This window comes from Rosa chinensis, chromosome 6, assembly GCF_002994745.2.
Source record: "Rosa chinensis cultivar Old Blush chromosome 6, RchiOBHm-V2, whole genome shotgun sequence".
Lineage (NCBI taxonomy): Eukaryota > Viridiplantae > Streptophyta > Magnoliopsida > Rosales > Rosaceae > Rosa > Rosa chinensis.
In genome coordinates, this window is record NC_037093.1 from 63,587,007 (window position 1) to 63,606,280 (window position 19,274).

A 19,274-nucleotide genomic window follows, 5' to 3' on the forward strand; every position below is an offset into this window, starting at 1 on the left:
ACAAAAAAGTCGTTGGCAAAGTTGTTTTCCACTTTAAATAAAAGCTCAGACTTTTCACAAATTGTATACATAAGACATCTTAGACAGAAAAAGGGTCTTTACTGATTACCTAACAAGAGGAGAAAATCAGAAGAAACAAATCAAACAAAACCTTCTCCATTCAATCTCAAAATGAAAATCCTAAAACTCATGTAGACAATCGGAAGATAACCCAGTCACTGAAAATCAGGTTCTGTACTCCGATCTTTTACCCCTTACATTGACTTAAAATTTGTGAAAATAAAAAAGCTACCCAAAAATGTGTTCCCTTGTTTAGATTTAATTTACAGCAGTGATCTGTCACTCAGTTTTCTGATCAAAATCCAAGAATAGGTATAGCATGGCGAAAGATCCTCAACTAAGAAACCTAAATTGAAAAGAATTCGTAAACCTCTTTTGAAGATTCTAAACTTAAGCCCCATGCTTTACCTTGGCCACAACACAACCACCATTTTCTGGCCGCTGACAACTGTTCACATACATGCTTCCCCCACAATGCAAAGACTCTGGAAACGTATAAGAGCCATCTTCACTCTTCAGCCAGAAAGCACAGACCCTTGCATACCCCTGCATTGAACAATATGTTTTCAAGTTGAAGGTCGAAATCTGTTTAACTGTCATGAAACGAGGCTCAAGCCAAAGTATTCCCAGAAGTAGTATCCACTTTATCTTTCCTTGTCATTTTGTATATACAGTGACATGGTTATCATCTGACTTTGAGCTGGAAATAGTTGATGAGCCAAATATGAGGAAGCAGTAGTGAACCAGAGTTGAGATAGATTTGTCTAGTCAGAAATAAGCTCCTCCAATTCAGGTTCCTCTGAGTTTACCGTATCATAATCCTCTGTAGTTCTGTTAAAGTGATCATTCTCCAGCGGGACACTTAGATCTTCATCCTCATCAGAGTCGGGCCATTCTGGATCATCTTCCGAGTCTTGGACATCGACTTCTTCATCTTTTCTTGGTACATTACTACCCTTGCCGTATTTTCCAGGTTCCACATCTCTCTTGACTCTAGCCTGAGAATTTTCACATATGCAGGTGGATGGGTTCTCATGAAACCCACCCCTGCCTGGCCTCCCTTCATGTGGCTCACCCATAAAGCCTCTCTGGTAAGTACGAACACTAGATGCAAAAGCTTCCCAAGTTGTGTTCTCTTTGCTCAAGAACAATCGATAAAGTTTTTTAGCATTTGGACGAATAGTAGGCTTATGCCCAAAATATCTCCTGCAACAAATACAAGATGTCAAAACTAAACAGAAAGAAATAAGATTAGAAGAGAATAGAAGAAGAAGAGGAGGAGGGGGGAGACAGCTTACCTTCGTCCAGCTAATATTTTGGCCATATTACCATTGTTGTTAGTGACAAAAACATCACTTTCATCACAAACTATAAAATCAAGAGCAGCCATGCGAGAAGAAAATGAATAGAATGGTTCCAACTCCTCTTTGGTTGCTATTGTCTCTTTTGAATAGAAGTTGGGAAATAGTGCTTTAAGGGGCGCCAATGTGTCTTCCCCACCATACACTTCCCCTGATGCCACATAAATATGAACATCACTGCCATAACCAAGTGCTCTCAACATCAGACCAACTTCTTCTGGAGTAAGGGGACATCTCCCATGCCTCCTTGGCTTATCAGGGTTGCTTATCTGCACCTCAAAACAAAATATGTCAAAAACATACATTCTACAGATCCAGATGAATGAGAGAAATCATTCCAATACATACAGCATAATCAGGAGACTTCAAGTTTGGAACAAACAGAGAGCAATGCAATCATGACATGGCATTCCTCGTAGATCCAGGGAACCATATTCAATTACACTTAACACTTACATGTAACGTCTTCCACCTCTTCCGTATTGCACCAAGTTCTTTCCTTTCTTTGTCTCCTCCACCATAATAGCATCCAGAGAATGCAAGCATATCAGGTTCAAACCTATAGCAAGAAATTATTTAAATCAGGACACCACCTTATAAGCAACCCTTGAAGTTGCAACATCTGGAAAGGAATTTGAGAGGTTGTTTTAGTCTCTACTTGTAAACATGTAAGCATGTGTATCACATAGACATGGAAACACGTGTACAAATGTACATACAGATATGGTGAGTGGAACCACATGCTCGACATGGAAATTAATGGGTCAGGATAATATAAAAGAAAGACAAGGCAACAATGAAAAACTGTACTGATGCTAAAAGCTAACAAATATTAACTCTATAACTAAATGGTAGCTAACCACAGAAAATAGAAAAGCCAAACAAACTTACCTCAGGTGCAATGTGATATAGTGCTTGCTTTTCATCCTCATTCGATAAACCAACTTTTCACCCATTTTCCGTATTGGCTCAGTAAACTTTAAAGCATGATAATTCACTCTGCATCTCAATTTTTGCAAATCTGTACCCAACCTGTTTGCAAGTCTGTAATCAAACTTTGTGAGCTGAACAGCCTGTCATAGAATGAAGAGTAATAAGTTCCTTTTTTAGAATTTTCAGATGCTTGTACTAAGATCAAAGCCATTGTCAAAGCCTAAACTTAGGGTGATTTATCACATGAGCCTAACCACAAGCTTTACTTGGTCTCAGCACATGAGCCTGTAAATTTAATCAGTTAATTTTAATGGTAATCACAGAGCTCTTCTATACTAATATAAATACTTTCAACATATAATTTAAAGCTTAGGCCCAAGCTCCAACTTATTAACTGACTGGTAAATATATTCTTAGCTCTGAGCTTGCTGAAGCCTACAGGGTCCAGTCTAATCAGCCCCAAACATATACAGATGGTTTAAAAGGGGAAAAACAATTGGGTAAAATCTGAGGAAGTGAAATGAGATGACTTCTAATGGCATGGGGAATAAAAGAAAATATTACAATGATCATACTTTTAGCACGTTTACTGTAATATAAATTTAATTTTAGGGTCATAAAAAATGTAAATTTAGGACTTAAGCATTTTGTGATTGAAGAAAAGACCCGTTCCAGAATTTGGAAGAAAATGGATTTTGATTGAATGTGAGACATACATAAGCAATCTATCGGAAGTGATTCGGAACCCTATGAAATCAACAGATTTGAAAAATGGGAAAAACAAAATAGTTCGGCAAGGAATGCATCAAATGCAAGCTCAAGATTTCTGTGTTTACTTCGCATAGTGTCCATTAGCAGTTAAGAAATGTTTTGATTTCATCCATAAGTACGGGATAAGATGTAGCTTCATGTAACAGCGAAACATCATATCATGACACGAACAACTGACAAAAAAATCATATTAAGATACAAATTGAGCAATGAAGAAGGCAGTACTACTACCTACTTCGTAAAAGAAGTTCATGCAGTATCCAAGAAATTAGAAGCTTAAGAGAACATAAAGCTTACATGCTTTTTCAAAAGAACAGGCACTAGACGAGTCTGATAACATTTTTCATTACACTTCCTTGGGACACGCATATTGTATGGAGTCCATGTTTTACCACCCTTTCTTGGGAGTCGCTTAATGATTTTAACATCTTTCGACAGATATGATATAAAATAATCAACATCAAAGATTTCTGAAAACTCACTGCAGAAGAAAAGCAAAAAGACATTATTGCAAATATGTAAATAAAATTTTAACTAGTGAATGCATAATATGTGTATGTGTGTGTGTGTGTGTCTTCATCTAAGTAAATCCAGAACGCAAATAAAGAGGCCTGCATATATATGCCATTCAATGTCTAACCTTGCATCCTTCCAGAAAGACTTCTGGTCCAACTTTGGAACAACAAGACTAGCATTCAGTATGCGAGCAGCAACAACAGCATCTGTAATCTGCCAAAGGTACAGACACAGTAAGCTTCACTCCAGCAGTAAGACTTCTTGCTGGACCCGATTAAAGAGACAATTACACTAATTCCAGTTTAACTTAAACTGAACAGAAGGCAACCAAACTGTGCCACTAATCCCACTAAGATTTAGAAAGCCATGGATAACAATCAATGCAAGGAACAAATTTAGGTACAACTGCAAACTTCCAAGCATCCACATCTTAATCAGCACCAGGCAACCTCTAACTCTACATTATACTCCTTTTATCCTCACCTAGACCATCAATTTGACCGTCAGACTTGGGATAAATCAAACATCCTTTCTAAAACTCTCAACAGCTATCAATGCAATCATTATGATACAAACGTAAAGATGGTTACCCCGGTTCTTTGTTGATTCAAGCCTCCACTTGTTGCAATTGCCAAATACCTATTAGGATGCGTGACATCTTCAACTTCTGCAAGTATAAACAAATTTGTTATATTTGATTAAACTAATTGCCATTGTAAACTAGAAGACAACAGCTAACACAAACATGTAGAATCAATATAGAATACTGCAAATCGCTAACACTAGAGTAAATACGCACTCGGAAACTTCTTGCTGGCATCGCTGCATCCATAGTAGAGATTCGCATTCCTAGAAGTCCAAAGATCACGATCGGAGGATCTTCGTCCGCCACGACTCTGGTTATGAACAAGCATACAGAGATCAAGCAAACCTTCAAAATGCACATGAAAAAGTACCAAAAACGAAGTAAAATTAAACCCTAACCGGGACGCGAAACACTACTGTATCTCCAATCGCATCGTCGACCCGATCATTCTGCAACGAAAGGCACAAGAAATTAAATTAAGACGAAAAAAATGGAGGGGAGTGACGCGAATGCAAGAGCGAGAGAGAAGCAAAAGAGAGAGAGTGTGGCAGACCTGACGTTGATGAACATCGAAAGGAGTAGGAGCGAGGAACAAGAAGAGAACGGCGAAGAGGATGAGAAGCGCGCCGGAGACGGCGGAAATGAGCGGAATAAGGTACCGGAAGCGGTGGTAGTAGTGGTGGCGCCGCCGCAGTGGCGCCATTTTTGTGTGCTTGTGGTTGGTTCACTGTTTTAGAATGAAATGATTCAGCTAGATGAATCGGAGAAGCTCCGGAGGTCTAATCTCCTCCTGAGAATTTGCTTTTGGGGTTGGTGGGTTTTGTTAGAGACTGGGACGTGTGAATGAGCAGAGGGAGGGCTGGCCCTGGCTTTGGTTAGGGGAGGCTTTAGCTTGGCCTGGCTGGCATTTGCTCTCTTTTTTTGGCTTTATTGCTGACACCCTCTCTGCTCCAGTGTCTTTCCTCCTATCAAATAAACATACTATTTGTTTCACGTTCTTCGTCCATCGACCACGCCCAACTAATATGGACAAGTCAATCCGTGTTATGTTAACACAGATTTGATATGAGTGTCACCCTCGTTAATTAGTGAGCGAACCGATTCGTTGTTCAGCGGATACAGATATCCAAGTTCAAAAGTTTTTTTTTTTTTTTGGTAAGGGGAAATAAAACATCATTACAATCATAAATAGTTGTAGTCTTCATGCTCGGAGGAGTAGAAATTTGAGAAATACAAAGCTGGTTTTGCTTCTTTGTGAGAGGTGAACTGCATCTTGAAGGACTTGTAAAATATAGAAATGCGATTAGAAGGCCCATTGTGAATCCGGTCGCTGAGGGACATCTGATGCTCATTTGAGTGGCGGTTCTGGCAAAGGAACAGTGTCAGAGTAGATAATCGTACTCAAATGTCATGTCTTTCAGTAATTTTAGAGGAGTGTATTGTATTTGGATTTGTGCAGACTTTTTTTAAATGACAGACTTTTTGAAAAGTCCACAGATTCTTTAAAAAATTGATAGACTGTTATGGATTTCTTAAAAACCATTGATTTTAGCAACAGACTTTTATTGATTCATGAAAATCTATATACTTTATTATGAATGACTTCTACAGATTGAGAAATTTTAAATACACACCTCAAACTACTTAATACACATCCCTATTATTTTATATTTCAAATCAGATTTTATAGGTAGGTTAAATGACCAAAATAGACATTTATGTATTAAAAGAAAAAGAAAAAAAATAATCATATGTTCCCTATATTATTCTATAATTATAAACACAATGAATTTCTATACATGGCATCCTCATTTAAAACAATAATAAAGTTAGAAACAATCTAATTTAAATTTTTCTTAAATGAATTGTAATTAAATGGGGTGAGATACCAAGTAATTTAGAATTTCGAAATCAATAGCATTAAATGTTTTTAAAACATATCGCTTTACTCCCACTTTTTAGTTCATTTTTTTTTATCTAAAAGTGATGATTAGACAATTTCTTATCTAATATAAAACATCACATGTATAAAACTTTGTAATTGTTAATGTGTTTGACCATCCAATGATAACTTCGTAGTTCCTCCATTGTGGAGAAACTACTGATACAGTTTTGGTTGAATGTTCGACTCAAAATTTTATACTTGATCAATAGGGTGTTTGGTGGATGAGAACTCAAATAATACAAAACCTGTTTCTAAGCATCTATTTGAACTTTGAATGGAACAATAATAAATCCTCATGGATTTCCCAATAACTAACACAAGTAATTAATATGGTCAATTATTTATACTAATCAAATGTTAAATAATAGTGTATTTCATGATTTTTAAGTTTAAGGATATTTTAGGTAATTTGGGTTGTGTATTTAGTAAAATATTAGAATGAGAAATTAAATGGTATGTGTATTGAGTAAGGAGTGTGTATTAAGTTATTAGGGGTGTGTATTTAAAACTTCTCCTACAGATTTCCTAGAATGTACAAAATATATAAAAAATAAACAAATGTAGCCCAAACACAAAACAAAATAATAATTTGTTGTCTCTTCAATGCTCCAGCATCTTCTAATAGAAATCAACTCAAATAAATGATTGTTAGTCTGTCTAGCGAGTTTGTTCTCATTCCTAATCTCCCAACAACATAAATATACAATATAGATCACTTGATGTTTATGGTTAATTATTCTCATCAATTTTGTTTTCGCTGATTAACATATATTGTAGCAATATTGGTCAATGTCTTGATCTATAATCAATCAATTGAAATTCAATTGTTTAACCTTTTTTTGAACCATAATATAAATTCAAATTAATGAGAATAATTAATTAATAAGATAAAATTTAGTATGGTTCAAGGTCCTAGGGTTAGACCACAATATTTGAGTTTTAGGGTTTCATAAATCATTTTTATTGCTATTAGGGTTCAAAGTATCACAATTGAAAAAAAAAAAAATCACATTCAACAACTACAATGAACATGTTGGGTATCAAAAAAGGTTGATATCATAAAAGATTAGAGAAAAGACAAAAAATTGAGAAAGAGAGATGATGAAGGACAAACTTCTTCATGCGTAGAGAGAAGAACTTTAATAGATTTTTTTTTTGTTTGAAGAGAAAACTTTGATAGACTTTTTGAAATCTTTGGTCTGGAAACTGGAAAATTATTGGAGTTTGGTATGTATAGTTAACACTACAAAGTGCATGATTTTCTAATTCCGTAAGTATGAATGATATTTTGAATACCTCTGTATTTTTATTCATTTTTAGAAGTCCTAATTGAATACCCCTAGATTTTGGTGGAATTCATGAAGTCTTTAAAAATCCTAATTGAATACCTCAAGACTTTCATGGACGGTTAAAAGTCTATATTGAATACACCCAGACTTTTAAATTCCATAGATTTCTTTAAAAGTTCCACTAATTCCATATACAATACACCCCCCTTAGGGATTTTTTTTCCACTTAACCCATTAAGTTTTTTTAATTTCCTCTTACCTAAAACACTTTAAGGGAGTATTCCCTAATACCCCATTAAGGGTTTTTTTTTTTTTTAATATTTTTTTTAATACCATTTTATCCTCACCCCTTTGTTACTTAAAGAAAAAGGAGAAACCATAGGAGACTTCGCCGAAGCCTGTCACCGACTGCCGGATTCCGGTCACCGCCCACTGGATTTTTCTGAAAACCTCTATTACCCCCAATAGATGTCTATTGCCCCCCAATAGACGTCTATTGCCTCAATAATTTATTGCCCCCTAATAGACCTCTATTGCCTCTCAATAGAACTTTCGATTAAAAGAATGAGAACTAATATTCTTAAAATTAGACAAATAAAACTTTGATTAAAGAAAAAAATGAAGAGATTATATCAATTTAAAATGTCTATTGCTTTCCAATAGACATTTAAAACTTTTTTTTCTTTCATTCTGTTCTATTACTTAAAAAAAAAAATTCTTGATTTGGACACCCAGAAAAATGATCTGGGCAACCACTTCCCCTTCTCATTCTGGTTGCAGACCCGTGACCGGAGTTGTCTTGAAGCTGTCTTGCAGGAGCTGCACGTAGTCGCCGCCAGTGGCACGATCCATGGCGCCGCCTCACAACGATCGCCGGCTTCTAGGCTGCACCTCCGCCAAATCGGGTCCTCGCTAGATTGGGTTTTGCAAAACGATGGTGACTGGTGGTTTTGCGTCGTCGAGAGGTTGATCGGAGAAGTAACGACGAGTGGTTGCTCTACAAAATGATCGGAGCGGTGGGTGGTTCTGCAAAACGATCGGAGCAGAGCCGAGAGCGTCGTCGAGAATCACCTCCAGGTTATCCAGGCGTTTTCCGGCCATTCTAGTACCCTTTGAGCCTTAACGACGGTGCGGAGAAGAGAAAGACATGCCGGAGGAGAGAGAGAGCGCTGGAGGAGAGAAAGATCGGGATGAGAAAGAGATGAGTGGGTGGCAGTGGTTGTAGTTTCTTAATTAAGCTGAGGGCATATTTGTCATTTCTGTTTGATTTGAGTTGATGAGAATACAAATCTGTTGTTGGGGTAAGTGAGATAATTTTAGTGCTTTGGGTCAAGGACCCTATAGAAATCTTAAGATTAGGATACGTTATGATACAGATAAGAGACATTTACTAACTAAATGGTGCAGATACGCACGTGTGTGTTCATTGAATTCACCATGACATATTCTCAACAGTCAACAGCCAGTTGGAGATAAAGCCGGTGTCCCTAGTCCGGAGTATTCAGGGAATTTAACCATATGACTGGCACATCGGGCCTGACCGGTCTTAGAGTCGTGGACTTGGACCCGTCCTTCTTATGTCATGGGCCTGGACTAGCTAATTGAGCCGGTTTACTGTCCCGGCCCAACGAAGAACCGCAGCCGCATGGCGCTTAGCCTTACACACATTCTAAGCACACGTGCAGAACCTGATCCCTGCACTTCAGTTCTCACCTTCTCTCTTTATTTCGTGTCTCCGTGTAAATCGACCCAAGTAAAAACCCAAAGCATTAGGATTTCCAAAGTTATTGGATTGTTGTGGAGACCATGTATTCCTTGACGGTGAAGCCCTCTTTTCTTCTTGTACCAAAATCATCTTCTTCTTCATCTGCTTATTCTTGGGTTGCGTCGTCTTCTACGGTTAGTTTCCCAATAAAGACCAAAAGCAGGGGCAGCAGAATCAGTTTGAGAATTGTGGCTTACGATTCTTCCAAGAACAACAATGGGCTCAACTCCGGTGATTCCAAACCTCCCAACGGCACTGTGGTACTCTTTCCATTATTGATTCATACTGTGCTTTATGGGTGATGGTGATATAGCTTAGCTAGTACTAAAAATTTAGGACCATTATATGATGGGTATCATTTCACTACTACTTAATCATGAATGCCAAGAACATCATAATTAGAGCTTTGATAATGTGCAGTTGATTAGATTTTATCTGTATTGTTGAATTCAACAGCCAAAGAGCAGGAGGGATATACTATTGGAGTATGTAAAAAATGTGCAGCCTGAATTTATGGAGCTGTTTGTAAAGAGAGCGCCCCAGCAGGTATTTATTTATTTATGTCTTTGGCAAGCAGCCGCGCGATTTTAATGTTGATGAGGAGGATGCCTTCCTTGCTCATGCAAGGATTGAGAGTATCGTTTTTTTATTTTAATCCATTACTCTTCTCATGTAGGTGGTTGATGCAATGCGCCAAACTGTGACAAACATGATTGGAACACTACCCCCACAATTTTTTACAGTCACAGTGTCCACCGTAACGATATAACTTATACTTTTAGCTGATGTAAAATTTCTATAGTTGCTGAACATTCAGTGGGATGAATGGTTGACTTCTGTTTCAGGTTGCCGAAAATCTTGCACAACTTATGTACAGCATCATGATGACTGGATATATGTTTCAAAATGCACAGTACAGGTTGGAACTGCAGCAAAGTTTAGAGCCAGTTGCTCTTCCCGAAGGGCAAGAGAAAAAGGTTTTTTTTTTCTTTTACATTTCTTGTTATGAACTTCCTTTGGTCGCTGATGTAAACCTTTTGCTATATCATCATTTGCTGAAGAAAGAAGTTATGGTGGCACCACTTGACATTACCCCTCCATGAGAGAGTGCTTCAAGAAGGCTTTGTCTTACAGTGAAATCGTTATTGTATCAGTCTATGATAAAGTATTCAATGATCAGACCCTTTGTTTTGTAACTGACATGGAAAATGTCGTTGCATTATATTGAATTTTTGTATAGACCTGATCCTAGAAGCATTGTCTCCTAAGTTCTATGTTTGCCTTGTGGCATTCAAAGCTGTTCACTGTTAGGTAGTGATTCTCATCAAGGCTGCTGCTTTCTCATAAAACAATTTTGTTTTTATCATTTGGGTCTGTACACCCACTCATTCATCAGTGTATATACATATTTTATAATCATTCATATGGTTTATTTGTCATTTCTGTTTTACTTCTTGAGATGTTTCTATGTAGAATCTTTAAATGGTGCTAATTTGACCCTGTGACTTTTATAGGATGCACCAGAGTATGCACCTGGTACACAGAAGACGAATGTGTCAGGGGAAGTTATTAGGTGGAATAATGTTTCTGGCCCTGAGAAAATAGATGCTAAGAAGTACATAGAGTTACTTGAAGCAGAGATTGAGGAATTGAATAATGAAGTTGGTAGGAAATCTGCAAATGGACAAAATGAATTGTTGGAGTATCTCAAGTCTCTCGAGCCCCAAAATTTAAAGGTAAACACCTTCCCTTTTGTTCATGTGAATTGCCTTTTAGGTTCATGGCTAGGCAATGATGCATCGGCTAGATCATATCCACTGTGGAAGGGAAATAACCAGCATTAATTTTATTATTACTAACTATTATTCTTTGAGGTAGACATTTTTGTTTTGGAAACTTGGAATGCACCTACTAGTCAGTTGGGTTATATGCATATATCCCCAGGAGATGATAGCTGATTGATGTGAACTTTATTTTTCTAATGAATTTGTATTGTTATTGCTTCCATATACATTTATTTATGAGGTGCCGTAAGTCTCTTCCTGACCTTTGTTTAAATGTGTTAAAATTTGTAGGAGTTGACTAATACTGCTGGAGACGATGTTGTGGTTGCAATGGATACATTCATCAAGCGGCTTTTGGCTGTTTCAGATCCTAGCCAAATGAAGGTATGCCTTTCTGTTGAGCTTTCTATTTAGTCTCCGGTTTATGGTTCATTGCATCCTTCCTGCAATCTAGTGTTCTCCAATCATTTTTGTGAAAGTCATAATCTGCATCAACAATTGGTTAAATAGGTGCTTGGGGCAGAGTCTGAGCTTAAACTAATTATATCATACTCTAATAGCTTCCACTGTGGGGGCAGTGGGGTTGGACTGAACAGTCTGTAAACCAGAATTAACAGTCTGTATCCCGGAGCAAAGTCATATGAGTTGAACCCCATATTGGAATATTTTTCTTTGTTTAGGATAGTAGGTTGACCTATTTTTACAAAATTCACTCGAGCGTACTTCAGTTGCATATAACCTTGTTTTATACAGGCTAGTGTAACATCAACAACTGCACCAGAACTTGCAAAGCTGCTTTATTGGCTAATGGTAGTCGGATATAGTCTTCGCAACATTGAAGTTCGTTTTGATATGGAACGAGTACTTGGGAATCCTCCAAAGCTCGCAGAATTGCCTCCAGGTGAAAATGTTTAAGTGCTGTGTGTGGAATCGCAAATAATGGAAAGTTATAACGGGAAGGCTCAAGTAGGCTGATGGGTTGTTTCGAGCTGCTACAATAGAATATGTGCCCTTTTAGAAGACACGTGTTGATACGGATGAGTATGCAGTTGAAGGGTAGTTTCATGGCAGACACAATTGGATCTTATTAGTCATTTCAAATTATCAATTAAATGAAATACCATTTTGACTTCTAATCTTTGGTCCGTCATTTTAAATTCCAATTTATTGTCTCGTTTGTTTGAAATACCATTTTGACTTCTATTCTTTGGTCGGTCATTTTAACTTCCAATTTATTGTCTCATTTGTAGGATTGGGACAGCAAACATTAGTTGTTTTACTTGGTAATTTGTTCAAGTAACAATAATTCTCTTAGTCTCTAAAGCTACTAATTTTGATCTCAAGGAAGAGGAAACATTTGTTTCCAACTGTAAGATCATGAGGTAAGAAATGTCAGGCTTCCCGACTTGGCCAAGAAAGGCGGTCGAAGAAAACATGAAACAGTTCCTCTACCTGTCATCAATGGTAATCCCTCGAATATTAAACATGGCTCCTGAATAATCAGTAATAAGTTCCCCTAACAGAAGTAAAATGACCGGAAAAATAGCAGTAGTCCTATAGTCCCATGGTTTGATTGAACACCAAAGCATGCATCCATCTCATAATGCACACAATATCTTTTTACAAGAAACCTACTGCTAACAAATACAAGGGTAAATCCCATTATCCCTACCGAGCCAAGAATTCTGTACAACCAAAAATTGCCTAAATATTGTGTTCTCTGCTCGGTTCACCTAGTTTTCTCAAAATGTAGCCTAAAAATAAATCTAAGAAATCAGTGATTTTGTTTTGTTTGACTTTAGACCTTCCTGGTTAGCGCTATTTATCTAAAATTGGTTAGTTGCAGTGTGGCCTCATCAGGGGCTGATAGGTCCCTTTGAAGTCGAGGAGCTTTTTCTGATTGTATAACAACAATGGATCACCCTTGCCATGCGACAATCAGTGTTCCCCCTATTAGGTAGCTCCTATCCTGGCAGTATAGTTAGTTGAGAGTCTTTTTGCCCACGGGCTTTGATCAGGCAACCAAGAAATTGGGAAGCCAAGCACCGCGCACCATCTTAAATTCAGTAGGGCAACAGCCAAGTCCTCTTTAGAATCTTTAAAATGCTGGATTATATGGGATTCAGCTCCCTTGTCTTCAGCAAAGATATAGTCGTCCTCAAATTTTCTCTTTTCTGAACAGCTTCCATCTTCGTCACATATTATACGCATACTCAAAACCTGCAATGCTTCCATGGCTGTGCTGTAAAAACCACAGTTCGTATATGCAGTGAAAACACAAGAGCACGTCCCTGAATCAGGCCGGATTTTTTCTTGGTGCATCCACTCAACAAGAAACTCAACTACATCAATCAGTTCCTGAAATCCATTTCAAAGACGCAAAAGAAAATATTACTCACAAACTCAGCAAATAAAGATAATTTAAATCAAGAACCAGCAACAGGGACACCTGATATACCTTTTCACAGGCTTTTCGAAGAATGGTATTGAAAACTAAAGTATCAAGTTTATTCCCTTCTGAGCTGGCTTGATCCAAAAGATTCAGTGCTTCATCAATGATATCATCTTCCAACAAAGTCTGAAACAAAGTAGGCTCCCAACATAAAAACAGATACCAATAAAGAAGCATGAATGCCTCAAATAGAATAAAATTACCTTTATGAGAGCAGTGTAAGTTATTGTTACAGGGTAAAAGCCATCTCGCAACATCATAGAAACCAATGCACAAGCAGATCTGTAACATCTGAGAATTTTACAACACTCGATCATTATAGTATAAGTTGCAGCATCTGCTGGGACACCACATGACTTCATGTTTTTAAACATCTTAATTGCCATTTGGCTCTGCATGTAAACAGAAATACAATAGCATGGTACTAGTCAATACTCCATTATAATTGCAAAAGAAAGGGAAAAAAATGGTGTTTGAACACCTACTTCCTCACTCTCAACAAGTGAATGCAACACCGTATTATAGATAGGTGTTCCCAGATAAATGTGATTACGACAAAAAAGATTCTCTGCCACATGTAAATAATGGATCAGCTCTCTCGTCATCCCTTCTGCTCCAAGGGCTTTCAGCTGGGAAAATAAGGAAATAAAAATGAAAGAATGCCATAGATATTCATAGTGCATAGAAGTTCACTAGGTAAATGCTTCTTGATCACCACAGAACTATAATACAGGATACATGGACACAAACTCAAATCGTCAAGGGCAAAATTTAAGTATCTGCTTTGAAATTCATTATATTTAATTCTCCAAAGTAAAAGGAGCACATGAGGCCAGGAGTTACCAAGTTATTCATTGACAAAAAACTGTGCTGAATGCCATAGTTCGCCATATCCATTTCTATAGCTTTAATCCGTTTAGCAGCATCTACCTGTGACAACATGTTGCCCTCTTCATATGGGGCATTCACGTTACCAAATAAGGAAAACAGCTGCTCATATGTCCATATATTTGGCGTGACTTGTAGATGTTTCATTTTAGCTAGCATCAGCACGGCATTTTCAGGTTGATCCTGCACAGTTTATGCAACAATATTTGACTTGATGGGAGAATTATTAACCAACAGGAAAACAGCTTTAAATTGATGGAGAATGTAAAATGAGCAGAAAACAGATGAAACTTTTATAAGGAAATAATATAACAAATAAAAAAATCTTCATGATATTTCTATCTTGCTGCCCTCTGCTAGCATAACTACAAAATTTTCATTATTGGAGCAAATTAAAATAATTAATTATCACACCAAGAACATAGAAGCATAACTCCTATAATCTTCTTCCTAACATAACTAAATTTGTTTTAAACCACAGCACAACTAACTATATCGGATATATTATTCAAAAGAATTAGGGACAAAGGTTCAAATGTTGAATGCTCAGGACCCACATCATGACCACTAGTGCGAGGGAATCCAATTTCATTTTTATAAAGTTTTAGTTCAGAAGCTACAGGAAAGAAAATAGTTCTGATAAGAGAATTTGGATCTATAGCATATCAGCTCACCATAATGTCACATGCTGCAAGAAAAGCATTAAAAGCATGTGGATGTGAATACACAGATATTTGATCCAGTAGAGTCTCAGCTAAACCCAATTCTAATGCCTTGCTACAACCTATTGAAAGGGTTGCAAGAGTGCGATCATATGGCTTTAAATTTCTCTGCTGCATACTTTTCAACTGCAGAAGAATAACAAATGCAAATATTGTAATTAAAGAAAAAAGAACTAAGAAGTACATGGCCCAAAGGCAAAATCTGTGCATTTTTTTTTTTTTGAGAAAACAAATGCAGTTAAATAAATATAACTTACAATTTCCATCCCACTGCTGAAACCTCTTTCTGGAACAATTGCTCTGATTAAGCCATCGTACACATGGCTATTTATTTGAAACCCCAATTTTTGCATCTACATAAAAATGGGCCCCTTTAATATTACAGTAGATGATTGAAATCCATCAAGAAAAGAGCCATCATGATCAAAAGAAACATAAATGGTATGAGTGTTTCCAGAAACAATAATCTTAACTTCTAAGCATAAATATACAATTACATAGTTCTCCATATGAGAAAAATAACTATAACATAACCTTTGCATATGATATCACTGGTTGAATATGGAGAATTGTACCATTTTTATATGAGATTATATTGCAGAACATACACAACATAAAAAGAGATATTACTATACCTGTAGGACTAACTGCTCAGCCAGGCCACCATTTCTTAATTCTGCACAAGCATATATCAAGTTCGTGAACGAACATCTCAAAAGCTCCATAACAGGAGTACTTATATCAATATTAAGACCATCCGCTGGAACACTCTTAGTTTCTCCAAAACCCAAGCCAAAACTAGTGCATTGATCCACAAAAACAACATGGCCATCCAAATTCTCGCAGTATCTGGAAGGGACAGACTGTTCATTCTCCTTCAAATTAAGTTTCTTCAAGCCTAATTCACAGTTCAAAGGTATAGGAATGTCCAATCCTGAAGAATACAACTTTCCCTTAATAGATTTATTAACAGAAGCCTTTCCCCTGATGACTAAAGCCACCATATATTGCAATGTCTTGCATGCAGATTTTAAATCTCCCAACTTACTAAAGGACAAAAGAAACTTTTGCAGAGGGATAATGCTCAGACTGTAGTGTTTGATATAGTCCTTCCAAACTTCATGGGCTACAGACAGGTTTTGTTGCCAAACTGCAAGCTAAAAGGAACAAACAGATTATCATTTGACAAAACTGAACTTAGAATAATTTGGTTCCAGAGTCAATATTTCTAGAGATTTATGATTAAAGTGTACATGGACAGCTAGTCATATCACTATCATGAAGGAAAACATAACAGAGCCTACGGTTATTCAGAAGCATCACCATTAGGAACAAACAGTACAAAGAACATGAGTTTTTTTTGTTTATCTCCCACTCCTAAAATTGATGTGAAAAATTTAAAAAGGTTAAATCTAGACATTGCAGAAATTCAAAAGAAGCATCACATAAGCATCACCCAAAAAAAAATTCATAATAAAAACAATCATCTCAAAAGCATCACATAAGCGTCACAAAAAAAAAAAATCATAATTAAAACGGTCTTTCTCAATGTCTAAATCAAGCATTATTTCCACTCATCCATTGGAAACTCATATACTATGACTGGGGTCTGCCTTAGAAATTGAAACTGATCTTTTGATCCCTTTACAAAACATTGAAGCATCCTAAAACAAACCATTTGAATCCACAAATCAGGAGATTAATTTACCAATCAAAATCATTTTCCAGGTTAGTTTTCTTACAGAGATCATAGCAAAAATGAAGCCCACATCTTCTAACTGAAAAAAAAACACACACACACACACACACACAAAAACTGCTATGTCGAAACAGGAATAAAATGACATCTAAACAGCACAATTCAAAATGTTTTCGTACACACACCTTGAGAAGCAGTGCATATGTAACTTCATTCTTCCCCACCTTTCGCCGATCCATCAATTCCAAACACTGATTGGCATAAACCATACTTTGCATTTTGGTACAAGCTTTCAAAAAAGTGTTGTAGACATGTAGAACCGGATAGATACCATGACTTTCTTTAAGAAAATTTATCAACTTTAATGCCTGATCAAAGAAAAACAAGAAAACACGAGAATATTTAGTTGATCATAGCAAAGGTTGACAATGATAGCTGGTCAAATATAGTAGCACCGATAGTTCGATAACTATGATATTAGAGTATTCATACAAGATAACTTTACTATTACCAACTGACTAGGCTAGCTAGATAATGCTGTCCAATTTTATAGTATAACTCATACCTCCTCCAAGTATCCTCCATTACATAGAGCTTCCACCATTAGTGCGGAGCAAAGGCTATTCAGACTAATCTCTTTCTCATCCATTATTGTCCAAGCTTCCATGACAAACTGCATCAAAAGTAAACAACTTCCATGAATGTTACAAACCAAATAATATACAATTGAAGACTGTGAAAACCTGGGGAGCTAAATCCTGAGAATGTTATAACTGACAAAAATCAAGATGCAGGATGGAACAATTACAAACAGCAAGTTGGATTTCATAAAGTTATATCATGATGCTACCAGTACATAAACATAAACATCTACATATATACATATATCTATCCAGAAATATTATATATATATATATATATATATATTCATAATACGTTGAATTTTCCTCTGATACTCTTCACATGTACATTAAACAATATCAACACTCCTTAAATGCATTTATTATCATTTTCTCAGCTAAAAACACATGTTTGAGATTCTATCTATACATGTCAAACGCCTAGATTAAATGGTGTGCAAATAAACAAACAAATGACAGAACAAGTCATCCAGCCGAGACAAATGAGCACATATGTCAACTAATTCCTCTTTTTTCTCAGCTTACCAAAGGATCAGGTGACGTGGCACAGTACTTTAGAATATGCATGAAATCATCAGCTCCTTTAACGTCATTTCCCTGGCCTAGACTCAAAAGAAGATTGGAGGCTTCGCCTCTTTTACCCAATTTCAGAGCCTTAACAATTTGTATCTGCAAATTCATCGTAGTTGATTCTGCTCCATTCCATAAAACATCTCGACCTGCATTCATAAACTTGCACAGTGATCATCCGCATTTTTGAGCTCATCCGAAAGCAGCTAAGTTCTTCCGTAAAAGTATATTTGACTACAGAAAACATAAGCCCAGCAATTTCCACTGTAATACACCCTTACGCACACGAAAAACAGGCATTTGCTTATCTAGTTACAATGGCATAGATGAGCTATGAAAGATTACCAGTTGAAATAGTAAGAGTTCGAGAATAGTCCAGTCTCTCAGCAACAACAATTCTTCGTCCCTACAATAACAACACTAATAACAAATCATAACTCAGAAAATAAATACGATACGGAAATCAAATTCATAAAATTCGTATATGGTATACTCTCTGTCAAAATACACAGATGAATAAAGGCATACATGGTGGAGGTGTGAAAATGATTCTGCAATGGAGCGCAATGGAATCCTGGCCCTGTAAAACAAGGAGAGAAATGTGAATAAGGTGGAGGTAGTTAGGCGAAATTGATATATGTGTTTGTTGGAGCTGGATATACTTACAGAGCTCTGTGCATGGTTTTGGAACTTGCTCAATTCCTTTTTAGGGTTTAAGCATTTCTAAGGATAGACGAATTTTCTCCAGAAAATCTCAAAACCCCCCGCTGTGATTTCATTCATATCACTCTATCAGTCCATCAGTACCCAAGGAATGAAACTTGAATTTGGGCCTTAAGATGTTGGGTCACGAATCCAGTGAAGGCCCAAGCTTGCGGGACTCCACTACTCCATAATACCGTTTTTTTTTTTTTGGTTACAACTCCATTCATACGTAAGAGATAAGTTCAAATTAAGATAACTAGCTGTTATATAATAAGAATAAAAAATTATTGCACGTCACTTTGTTATTATAAAAATATTGCTGTTACAATTCACAATGTTGAATAATATCTCAAAAATCGATCCTCTCTTGCCTATGATTGAATAAAAAAATGAGTCAACTCTTTAATGTGAATAGTGATTTTATCCGGAGGAAAATAATAAAATAAGAATCCAAAGACCAAAGTTTTATAAAAATATTGCTGTTACAACTCATAATGTTGAATAATATCTCAAAAATCGATCCTCTCTTGCCTATGATTGAATATAAAAAATGAGTCAACTCTTTAACTTGAAGAGTGATTTTATCC

General features: G+C 36.6%; 3 protein-coding genes across 5 annotated transcripts; 1 reads left to right on the forward strand and 2 right to left on the reverse strand.

The window, feature by feature from the left end:
* Positions 1 to 131: 131 nt before the first annotated feature.
* Positions 132 to 5,253, reverse strand: LOC112173238 (O-fucosyltransferase 16). The gene is made up of 10 exons (XM_024310830.2): positions 4,781 to 5,253; positions 4,626 to 4,676; positions 4,441 to 4,537; positions 4,232 to 4,308; positions 3,766 to 3,854; positions 3,423 to 3,606; positions 2,313 to 2,494; positions 1,878 to 1,980; positions 1,359 to 1,690; positions 132 to 1,266 (listed from the first exon to the last, which is right to left on the reverse strand). The coding sequence occupies exons 1-10, from the start codon at positions 4,928 to 4,930 to the stop codon at positions 825 to 827; spliced, it is 1,707 nt and encodes a 568-aa protein (XP_024166598.1). The 5' UTR covers positions 4,931 to 5,253; the 3' UTR covers positions 132 to 824.
* A 3,901-nt stretch (positions 5,254 to 9,154) lies between these two features.
* Positions 9,155 to 12,146, forward strand: LOC112172222. The gene is made up of 7 exons (XM_024309487.2): positions 9,155 to 9,486; positions 9,683 to 9,772; positions 9,903 to 9,983; positions 10,072 to 10,203; positions 10,741 to 10,962; positions 11,302 to 11,394; positions 11,764 to 12,146. The coding sequence occupies exons 1-7, from the start codon at positions 9,268 to 9,270 to the stop codon at positions 11,923 to 11,925; spliced, it is 999 nt and encodes a 332-aa protein (XP_024165255.1). The 5' UTR covers positions 9,155 to 9,267; the 3' UTR covers positions 11,926 to 12,146.
* Positions 12,147 to 12,541: 395 nt separating this feature from the next.
* LOC112172221 (pentatricopeptide repeat-containing protein At1g76280) lies at positions 12,542 to 18,872 on the reverse strand. Of its 3 annotated transcripts, none has more exons than XM_024309484.2 (14): positions 18,649 to 18,872; positions 18,511 to 18,562; positions 18,328 to 18,388; positions 17,938 to 18,131; positions 17,337 to 17,444; positions 16,957 to 17,139; positions 15,708 to 16,229; positions 15,330 to 15,425; positions 15,025 to 15,198; positions 14,306 to 14,533; positions 13,948 to 14,091; positions 13,666 to 13,854; positions 13,469 to 13,588; positions 12,542 to 13,368 (listed from the first exon to the last, which is right to left on the reverse strand). In XM_024309484.2, the coding sequence occupies exons 1-14, from the start codon at positions 18,660 to 18,662 to the stop codon at positions 12,964 to 12,966; spliced, it is 2,490 nt and encodes an 829-aa protein (XP_024165252.1). In that variant the 5' UTR covers positions 18,663 to 18,872; the 3' UTR covers positions 12,542 to 12,963. The 3 variants fall into 3 exon arrangements, with proteins under 3 accessions (XP_024165252.1, XP_024165253.1, XP_040363422.1); XM_024309485.2 differs by having other exon boundaries at positions 18,328 to 18,402; positions 18,649 to 18,871; XM_040507488.1 differs by lacking the exon at positions 13,948 to 14,091.
* Positions 18,873 to 19,274: the final 402 nt, after the last annotated feature.